The sequence below is a fragment of the Megalops cyprinoides genome, chromosome 1 (genome assembly GCF_013368585.1).
Source record: "Megalops cyprinoides isolate fMegCyp1 chromosome 1, fMegCyp1.pri, whole genome shotgun sequence".
Taxonomy (NCBI): Eukaryota; Metazoa; Chordata; class Actinopteri; order Elopiformes; family Megalopidae; genus Megalops; species Megalops cyprinoides.
In genome coordinates this window covers 21,118,868-21,129,795 of record NC_050583.1, presented here as the reverse complement: position 1 = coordinate 21,129,795, position 10,928 = coordinate 21,118,868, and the positions used below count along the sequence as shown (strand labels likewise).

The window sequence follows — 10,928 nt, the reverse complement described above, 5'->3', positions numbered from 1 at the left end:
GCACGTCCAAATGTGAAACTGCTATTGTACCCTCTGGAGAGGGTTTTATGTCATTTAAACATGTCCCATGTTAATAGGTAAACACAGCTCATGTATGCCAAAAATGATTGCACTAAATTATATATGTATAAATATATCTATATCTATCTATCATATATATAATAAAGTCTTATTTATATTTGAATTGTGATCATGCAATTTTGTATGGGCTGTACTATAACATGGTCATATTTATTAAGTATAATATATGGTCATTATATACACAGTTGTGAATGAGGTAACAAAAAGTAAAGAAATAATAAAGCATTTTACTCATCAAGGAAGTCAGCAATTATATTATATATTATAATAAACCCACAAGAGGCTACCACTGATTGAAATTTCAGCTGCCCCCGCTTTCAGTCAAACCAGAGGTTGCGCACACATACACCTGGAACCAGATGGCATGGATTATTTAAAAATATATACTTTATTGATAGTTCATAAACCAGACCCTCCGTTTGCAAGATACAGAGTACAGGACCAAATAACAAGGACAGGATACCCCACTCAGTGTCTTAAGAAAAAGGCTACCACACTTAATAAATAGGCACAACACAGCAAAACCACCGCAAAGTCACAATCAATATAAGGCACATCTTCAAATTACAGCCCACCCCACACAACATAACCGCCCGGCTAGATGTGCGACCCACAATAATATCCAGCCACAGAGAATAGTCTGGGGAAAGTTACACAACAAGCACTGACAAAGACAATACAAAACGTTTAAAGAATAGTTAAAAAGGGAACTCCCCTATACACGTTTAGACCATCCCTCGGGTCATGACGTTTGTGGACTGCACCTCAGAGACGGGAGCTTTGTCAGGTGTATGAACAGGGGGAGAGATCGCTAGACTTGTAGCACAGCGAGCTGAAGCGGGGCGAGTAATCACTTAACAGTGCGGCACTCCTATCCTGACCCCACTACCTAAACTACGCTCATATTTACTGTCCCTACCCTAGCTAACCATCTTCATCGGCGGCGGCTCTAGCAACCGCGACCGACTTAGAAACGACTCCAAAACCCCTCCAGCGCCACACACTCGTCCCGACACACCCTCTCCACACTTAAAACCACCTCTTAGGTCCGCCTCATTACTCTGATGCTCCCCCGCCACTGTTCAGCGCCCCCCATACCACGCCCACAATCAGTGACTTGTTCACAGTTCATCACAATATTATCGTATTAGTCCCTCTAAATTCTGACTTATTTTGAGGTATTTTGCCAGGAATTAACCCTTGTTGTTGCTATATTAACACTGGAAGGACGATTCCCCTCTCCCCTAACCCATTCACCGGATTCCCCCTGAACATAAAATTTCTCTGACACCACCCACTCACCGGGCGATCCAGTTTATTGGGTGTGGTAAGGGTAGAGGGAGGCGGAAGGTGAAGCCTGTTACAGATAATAGCCTGGTTTTAGGGGGAATATCTGTTATCATCAGAATACTTCCGCATCAATGAGATAGGTTCGTTTAATTTGATGGTATGCATTTATATATGTATGTATGTATACATATACATGTAAGCATGTCGTTAAAGGCACTCACTTTTCAATTTAGTGGGCGTTTCTTTTATGAATCAGTGAAGTATTACCTGCTCCCCCTGTCCGTTGTGAATGGCTGCTCGGCCGCATTCCAGGCTTCTGGGGCAATTATTATTCTTCTTTCTGTGGTGCCACAGTCTGTCAGATAGTATCGAGGCCTGTGGCCAGTTTTACAAAATAGATTTTCATGTCAGTTTCCTCTAAAAGTTGAATCATGGCAAACAGGGTCTTCGGAAAGTACATCTTAATTGTGTTATTTTCCATCGTTTGTTTATTGGGATATTCCTTTATTTCCGATTATCTAAAGTTATTCTACACACGGTAAGTTCATCGTTTGTGTCATTCAGCGAAAGTGGCAGAGGATGACTATTTGCATACAACTGGACGCATTTACTGTCTTAACCTGCTGTTGTATTTGCATGAAGTTCCCTATTTAGTCAAGAATTACATCGCTGAAATTGAATTTTGTTCATCAACACAAATATTAAAATATTCTTTAAACTTAAGCACTTAAGCGAGCTGGTCAGTATTCAAGCATTCATTTCATTTCAGTGTTCAAAATTAACTGTGTTTGCGACATCTCTTGGACCGAGTGTGAGGGAAAAAGCTTTTGATGTCCCCTAACTTATTTGTGAAGTCGCAGACTCTCACGTCATTGATTTTAGAATCATTTTTTGAAGTTCCGTATTACAGAGTCCAATGTGAAACAATTAATTATCGTCCAGGTCCAACATACCAGTAGTCTGAAATCAAATATAGAGATATTGATTCATGAATATGACTGCTGAGGCACGGCGGTCACGTCTGTGATGGTGTCTACCCGTTCGGTCAGTTTTCCGTAATAGCCTAATTTGTAAAAACATTTAAAAAAAAAAAAAAAGTAATTTATTATAGAGAACCCAGAATAAACCAGGCCTCCAATATTAACTAGACAAAATTACTTTGTTTCAATAACTAGTCATGTTCAAGCAATTGGCGCTTTGCTTACACTTAAATGTGTCAAAAAAAAAAATCATTAAGTAGGGGAGAGCTGGTACGCATAACACGGCGATTTTCTTCGAGCCCATAAAGTCTGATGTACCTAACTGCGTCAGCAGGTACAGCAGGCAACTTACCAGAACCGCGAAACGTCGAGTGGATACGTCATACCTTCGCGGAGTTATAACCGAGAAGCTGTTTTAGATCACGTGAAGTAAATTTACTCAAGCGGTACATTTTTGATTGACAAGTTGTTTTCATTGTTTCATGTGTCATAGTCATGATCACTTGATAGATTAATTAGTACTTTAACACATCCTGAAGTTTGCCATGTCAGAGTTTTTCCAGTATAGAAGCAAGTCAGGTTTAACTGTCAGGACGATTGTACTAGTTGTTACTTTCTTCCCTCTGTAGTAATGCAGTCACACTGTGTGTGTTACAGCATTTATTAAAACATGTGTGTCATATTGCACCAACAGAATATGCCAAGAATCAGGGTGAGAACGACAGAGAGAGGTCTGGTTGACCCTGAAGTCTATGAGTGGGCGTTTTTTGACGTTTCTCGCAGAAACGTAAGTGTCAGATTTGCAGCAAAGGCACACGGCGCATGCCATGTGACTATATAGATACTGCAGGAGGAGGGCAGAGACGAGTAGGCTCTAGGCTAGACCACTAGGGTACAGGCCCCACCATAGTGTCTTCACAGTGCGCAGCACTCGTGAATATAAAGGTGAGACAGGAAGTGATTGGTTGATTTCATCTTAAAATAAATTATATTTAACTGTAAATCACTCAATATGATTCGAAGCAGGAATATAAGGAAATCCAATGTATTAATGGGCTGATCTACATCAAATGCGCATCATTGATCGTTAGGCCCTATGTTTTAAAAATGAAATTTAATACTTTTTTTATTAAGATAAAGGCCATAATATGTTTGCAATTACATATTAACAAGGACTCCCCTACGTTCAGAACAAAACTAGCCTGAAGACTTCTTCTTCGGCCATTCGTTATAAACGAAGCCGTCTTCTTATTTACAGCTTCTTATTCAGATGGTTTGTTTATCTCTTATTGATCAAAAAACCGTTATATTTTATGTAAATGTTTACTGAATCAAAATGAACATTTTTAGAAATGTAATTGGCTTGGCATCATTAATTTGCAGCAGCTGCGTGGAATAGGGGGGCGGCACAGGGCGACTAACCTAAAGATATCTGCTAGGGCACTGTTGTACCCCTGGGCAGGAAAGGTACTTAACCCACAATTGCTGCAGTAAGTAGCTCTAGCTTAAAGCAAAATGACAATAATGACATGAAATACAATGAAACAGGTTGAGAACAAATTACTTGTTAATGAAAATCAGCTCTGCAGAGGCCAACTTGACATTTATGGCCCTCTGTGGTCAAGATAGCAATTTCAGTGCATTAAAGTGGTTAATTTATGTTCGGCCAGCTGTATGTCAGCTTCTACTTTAGGAAACTCATACTATATACCAGGGGAAGCTGAATTTTGCCCAGCCCAAAATGATATTATCTGTATAAATGGGCACAAAAGTTGGCACATATGGCTAGTTTCTAGTCTCAAAGGCATTTTTAGTGTGTTTAAGAGGCTAATAACACCTGAAAACCACCACATTATTTTCTAGAGGAAGTTGTATTTTGCCAGGCCTAAAATGATTTTACTTGTCTAAATGGGCAGAGACGTTAGCACATACAGTATGGCTGTTTTGGGGTGACAATGACATTTTCAATGAATTTAAAGTGTTAATTTATGTCAGGCCACTCAATTTTGAACTCCCACTTGAAGATACTGATATTATTTATTTCTGCAAAAAAATGGCAAGTTGCACACACACATTGCAAAAATAGACCTTCCATTCAAATAACTGATATCAAAATAAAGTCTCAAAAGTGGGTTTGAGAAATCTCAGGGCAAATTCATTAAATGTTTGCCTGGGGTTAACACTCACAGAGCCACCATGCAGTACCGCACTGCAGCAAATTTTCTAAACTGGCTCATGAACACTTGTGCTTATTCATGCCTTACTGTATGTACAGTGCCTTCCATACTAAATAATACCTCTGATAAAATGGATCATTTTCTCCAGCTTAGAAAATAAAAATGCTATACTTGACTGAGATCATTGCGCATTGAGTTATTATTATAGTTATTATTTATAGTTATTATTGTTTCCAAATAATACAATACATTCATACCTTTTATTACAGAAAATAGGAGTGCTAGTAAAAGTAATTATAAATTTAGGGTTTGGGTTAGACTTGGCAGCACTGGAGAGGAAGGGAAAAATTCTTTCAATGTTGATAAGAATTTCCAGACTTGAATGAGACTTCATCAACCTCCTTCTAGGCATGTAACTCCTGTGCAGGTAGTTACTACACCTAAAGCAGACTTCGATGGACCAAATGGAACAAACACCATATCTCTGGTGCAAAAGATGCGCAAACAGAGCTTCAAGAAAATACCAATATGGGAGTTTGAAGAAGTGTATCTTCGGGATCCCCAACCCCGAGAAACGGTGAGGGACCTCGGGATTCTGTGAGATACTTTCACATGTTACATCATCTTAGATTAAGATGAAAATAAATGTGAAACATTGTGCAGTTACTGCCAAATGAGTTTCAGTGAAATGCAGTAATCATTAGATGTAAAAACTGCCCGTTTATTTAATTCAAACATGGTGCAATTTCAGACATGTCGCCAGTCTCTGAGGAACTCGGAAGACCCAGAGTTTAAGAAGGACTTCATTCCCAATATTCAGCTCTTCATGCACAGGGAACACCTGAATATCACTGAGTGGAACAGACTGGCTCATTTCAATAATCCCTTCGGCTTCATGGGGTATAACTACACAGGTGGGGGTCTTTCACAAGGGTATTGCAAAAAAAAAAAAAAAAAAACAGATTTGTTATATAATTACATTTATTCTGTATTAAGATGTCTTGTATAAAAACAAGACTTAAGATTCAAGCATTTTGTTGCATTATCTTCATCAATGAAATAGTATTATACTACTTGAAAGCTTTACATACCTAACTCTAATACATCTAATGCCTTTAATACACATATGTACAACTTATTTACAGAGAAATTGTCAATCAATGCCTCTTTTTAGTGGGCCTATTAGTGAGTTTGTAGATCTATTAGTAGATCCAATAAGGAATATACATACAGACATAGATGTATAAATATACTGTACATATAATAGACATGAATTGTGCTCTTATTTCAGCCTAGATCAAAAGAATTTCAGCTAAAAACATTCATAAAAGATAGACACTCAAAATTGTGAAAATAAATATGAAGCTAAAGACTGAAACATTTTCATGTACTGTTGTCTTCAGTGAAATGTGAAGTGGTGACACAGATGTTTATGTAGATATTTACAATAACAATATGTTCCTGAATGAGTCTGTATAAGTTTAAACTATTTTTGGTAAATATCGTACTTTTAAATCATTACAAATCATTTGTGTTCAGCCCGTTATTTGGAGTAGGCTGTGTGTGAACTGACTGTACTTTCTTTGTAGTGGTGAAGCAGGCAGTGGATCTTATCCCCAAGCCAAGGGACCATCAGCTCCTGCCAGTCCCCACAGCTGACAAGCAGGGCTGTATCCGCTGTGCTGTTGTGGCCACAGGAGGGATTCTCAATGGCTCCGGGATGGGCAAGGAGATTGACTCTCATGATTATGTGTTTCGGTGAGATGTCATACATGGCTATGGGCTGAAATACAGAATTTACACAGTTCCCATTTTACAATGATCCATGATTTTCATACTTTCGTATGGATGTCATAATAAACTGGAATTGTTGTTATCACTCAACAATGCTCATTCTCATATCCATATCATTATCCCATACCCATTTAGCCTTTTTGTGAAAAATGTGATGTCTGTTCAGTGTTCAAGAATGTAATCTCTGCTTATAGTAATATGCCTATTCCAAAATAAGTTTTCATCCCTGACAACATTGTTTGTAGGAGTTTCCAACTATGGTGGTTCATTTGTGTAGATTGCACACTAAATTACTTCCAAATTATTGATTGGGTGAAATGAGACCCACACACATTTCTCCTTCCGTCTTTCACACTCACACATGCATATTCACTAACAGACAAAAGCAAAACAATCATGCATGATCAATTCTTACCAACACTGAAAGAATTTTTTTAACTTTACTTTCCAGTACAGGCTTACCGAACTGCAAATTTGTGAAAGACTTCCCGGATCAGAAATGTTGGCACAGACTGTGCAAGACGAAAGATCATATTGGACAGAAATATGCTTGAATGTTTCAATGATGGATTGTCCCATATATTAGTTATGTTAGTAGAAGCTGAGATGGTATTTTTGAAGTAACAGATATTCATAGGGTTGATGAACCGACATAACAAGTTTTGCTTGTCCTGAAGGATGAATGGTGCTGTCACGACAGGACATGAAGATGATGTAGGGAACAGAACCTCAGTCTATGTCCACACAGCGCACTCCATAATATCCTCCCTTATTACACTCCGAAAGAAAGGCTTTAGGCACATACCACTAGACGAGGTAATTGACTGTCAACATACAGACATGCACATCTTTTCAAATTAGGTTTATATATTCTCTTGTAGAGATGTGAAGTTTTAAAATGTCTCTTTATATTCCTTTATTTAAAGGACATCAAGTATGTCCTTATCCCAGAGGGCTCACGGGACTACAATTTTCTCGAGTCTCTCTACCTGAACAGGAGGGTGCCAAAAGGGGACTACCGAGGAAGGACGTAAGCTTGCTTGTGTATGATGAGACCATAGAAATGTTGATGTTCACTGGCAGTCAATGCACAGATGCAGTGATTGTTTGCAGTGTTGTAACAAGTTCTGCTTGTGACTGCCTTTAATAGCATTGCTTAAAGGAGTGAAGCATTTGTTTACTATTTAAATATTTTGACTGTTTCATTTTCACTTGCCTTGTTATTGTGACCTAGGCCGAGATCATACTACAGCAACCATTTTAATGAGAGCAGGTTCTATGTGCTTCACCCTGACTTTCTGCGATATGTTCGGAACAGGTAAGACAAAGGGGGGAAACTGAATTACATTACATTATTCTTATCCAGAGTGGGCCCCACTCCTTACCTCTACACCACACTGCTGTCAGAATTGTGCTGAGGGAGTTAGAAACAGGATGCTGAGTAGCTGCTTGGCCTTGAGCTTGGGAGGCCAATGAAGCTAGTGTTCATTTAAGAGAGACCTGTGTGTATGTGTGTGTGTGTGGTTGTGTGTGTATGTGTGTGTGTGTGTGTGAGAGAGAGAGAGAGAGAGAGAGAGAGAGAGAGAGAGAGAAGAAACAGAAAAGAAGAGAGGGTAATAGGAAAGAGAAATTAGTTATTTTAAATTTCAAATGTTATTGAGAAATGTCCACAGACTGGACATGATCTATTTAAATAAAAGCTGTATTTGTTGCTGAATTTCAGACTGTATTCAAATAGGGATTCATTTGTCACAGGTTTCTGAGAGCTCGTCGTCTTCAGTTTCGGAGCTGGTGGATGTACCGGCCAACCAATGGAGCTTTCACTTTGTTCCTGGCACTCCACGTCTGTGATGTTGTGAGAAAATAGTCTTTTTCCTTCCTCTCTTCTTTTGGTTATTTTGCACATTATTACAACTTTTAACACCTGCCATGCACTCAAAAGCTGTGTTTATTGCTTACTCTATATGGGGCAGATTCCAACGAGAGCAGTGAACCATTTTTGCACAATATACATACACTATATGGATTGCAGTTTTTTGGGTACTCAGACTTAAGCAGTTCTGTATCTCTTAAAATATGAAGTACAAAGTTGCATGCTCTGAATGTATTGATTTAGCCAGTGGAATTTCTGCTCTACAATTTTTTATTGACGATTGTGTGGGGTATCTATCAGTAGTAATAAAATACAATATCTGTCAAATAGAAACTCCATTTTTCTTTTTTGTTGTAACTACAAGTAAAATAAAAAGACTATCTCTTTTAGACACATATGAAATGTACCTCCAATATCAGTTTATGAAATAACTTTTGACATACTAAGTTGTCATCCTCCTCTCCATGTTTATAGGTTAATGCCTATGGATTCAGCACAGCAAACCACAGGAAGTATCCTAACTACTATTATGACACAAAACATACCAGAATGGTATTTTTCGTCAATCATGATTATGTACTGGAGATGCTGACCTGGAAGAGACTTCATGATATCAAAGTAATTAAATTATTCCAAAGGGATGAAGAGAATACTCAAAAGCCTGGGGCAAGTGGGGAGGCGAAGCAAAATGCTTAAATATTTTTAGTTATAATTTAATTGTTAGGTTTTAACTATGAACTTGATTACTGTCTTTCATACATGTTCATGGGGCATATTCTTTCCTGAGGATGAAAATTGACAGTTCAATCCAGCAAATATATTCAGACTCATAAATTAATTACCTGTAGGATATTTTTGTCAACTTAAAATAGGGATGTTGTTTGGGGGGTATTTAAAAGGTGTCGTTGTTGTTTCATTTGTTACATGAATGCATGTATGTATTAGACAAAAGATTTTGCAATGATGAGTTTCATACTCGTGTAGGAAACATTTGGATGCATAAAAGTGTGTAAAATCTTGCCCTGCAGCTTTCCAGTAATAACAACTACTGCCATGCAATGTTTTTAATGTCTGAGTTGTGAAATAAAATCCTTTCCCCACGGCTTATGCACTCTCTTGAATGGAATAAGGAATGAAGTTAAACACGCGCTCGCACTTCCTCATACCTATATCTGATGGTATTAAACATGGGCGCGGTGGAGACACTCACACTGCAGCTGATAAACGATTTAGAACTAAAATGACTAAATAAATTAAAATGTATAAATTTATGATAACATAATTCATTCATAACATGCTTTGGGGGGGATATCCTGGCAATGTCTCAGAAGATTGTGCTTAATATTAAAACTGAAATTCGCGTAATTGCAGTACAAAATTCGAAAATGAATAATACAGGAAAAAGACAATGAATTAAATGTAATAGTGTTGCTACCTGTGTGACGTTTTCGTGACAGCTTCTCAATTCTTTTCCTTCTTTTTCAACTTTTTTATTCTTCTCTACTACTACGATCTTGCTATTCATTTTAGGGTTTCGTCAGTTCATGTGGGTTACCTTCCTTCTTCCCTCTGGCAGTGTTTTTCTCATAGTTGATGAGATTCAAAGCACTCGTACCCTTTAACAGTACGAAAGCCGCGAATGAGCGGCAATCATAATATCACTTGTTGTAAGTGATACTGTCATATTCAGAAACAGAGAATCTAGTTATTGTTTTTTTTTTGATACACTTATGTTCTATTGTGCTGGAAGTCTGCTAAATCCATGTAATGTAATGCAATGCTCTAGTGCTGAGCGTCTCGATAACACGGAAGAAGTAGTTTTGTGAGACACCGGGGAGTCATATGGATACCGTGTAGCAAACTGGAGGATTGTTCCGAGTTTGTCGATTTCGATATCTCTCTCCTAATACTCAATAATGAGAAGGAGGGCATTTCGGCTGTATTTGTTGCTAATTGGGGCTATTTTGATATTTCTACTGGGTCACGACTTCATAACATCTCAGTATGAAATGATATACTGCACTGGGTGAGTCTGTCGGAGATACACGTATCTTGGGGTCGAAGGATGTAATGTTGGATTTATAATACTGCCTTTGCGTGTGGACCCGACTCGTATGTGCCAATTGGCTGTGATAAATGCCAAGTAGCTTTTGACCTGTAATAGTGCATCGTGTAAAACGCTATATATAGAATCAACCCTATCTTTAAATACTTGTCTCCGTCGTTTACGCCAGAGTAATATCAACAAATACTTCGAACTGGAAATGCAGTAGCGAAACGTAGTAATTTCAATGCAGAATATTGACGTTGAATTCATGATTCAGTTGGTTATGTTTGCAAGTCGAGTCGACATCATGTCAACTTTAGATATTAACACTGAAATTACATTTTAAGTGAGTCTGAATTGCAAATGTCATTAACGTTTATGAAACAGATGCATTTTCCGTAATAGTAAAGCAGTAAGATTCCATAATGTGCATTACGACAGGAAAACAAGGATTTTACTCCTTCCTCCCACATGCAAAAATTGTAAGCTTTTAATAATAGTTTTTTTTTTTCCAAAGCAACACAAGCCACTGTAAAATAAATTACGTAGAAATCACGCAGGGTTTGTGATGTAAAAAAATACATCAGCAAATTGCTGTTCTTTACTTTAAATAGCCTACTTGTGACATTCAGCAATTGCTAGGACAAAGTAAACTGTAGTCTGAATTCAGGGCTTCTGTACCGCTG

General features: G+C 38.0%; 1 protein-coding gene across 1 annotated transcript; it reads left to right on the top strand.

Annotated features, from left to right (window-relative positions):
- Positions 1-1,724: 1,724 nt before the first annotated feature.
- On the top strand, positions 1,725-9,291 carry LOC118791753 (alpha-N-acetylgalactosaminide alpha-2,6-sialyltransferase 1-like). The gene is made up of 9 exons (XM_036549181.1): positions 1,725-1,909; positions 4,937-5,105; positions 5,280-5,442; positions 6,118-6,286; positions 7,000-7,138; positions 7,249-7,352; positions 7,557-7,640; positions 8,078-8,177; positions 8,670-9,291. The coding sequence occupies exons 1-9, from the start codon at positions 1,803-1,805 to the stop codon at positions 8,889-8,891; spliced, it is 1,257 nt and encodes a 418-aa protein (XP_036405074.1). The 5' UTR covers positions 1,725-1,802; the 3' UTR covers positions 8,892-9,291.
- Positions 9,292-10,928: the final 1,637 nt, after the last annotated feature.

Coding starts and splice junctions, on each gene's coding strand:
- LOC118791753 (XM_036549181.1), top strand. CDS start 1,803: ATGGCAAACAGGGTCTTCGGAAAGTACATCTTAATTGTGTTATTTTCC. Junction 6,287..6,999: donor TCTCATGATTATGTGTTTCG/GTGAGATGTCAT, acceptor CTTGTCCTGAAG/GATGAATGGTGCTGTCACGA. Junction 7,139..7,248: donor GGCACATACCACTAGACGAG/GTAATTGACTGT, acceptor CTTTATTTAAAG/GACATCAAGTATGTCCTTAT.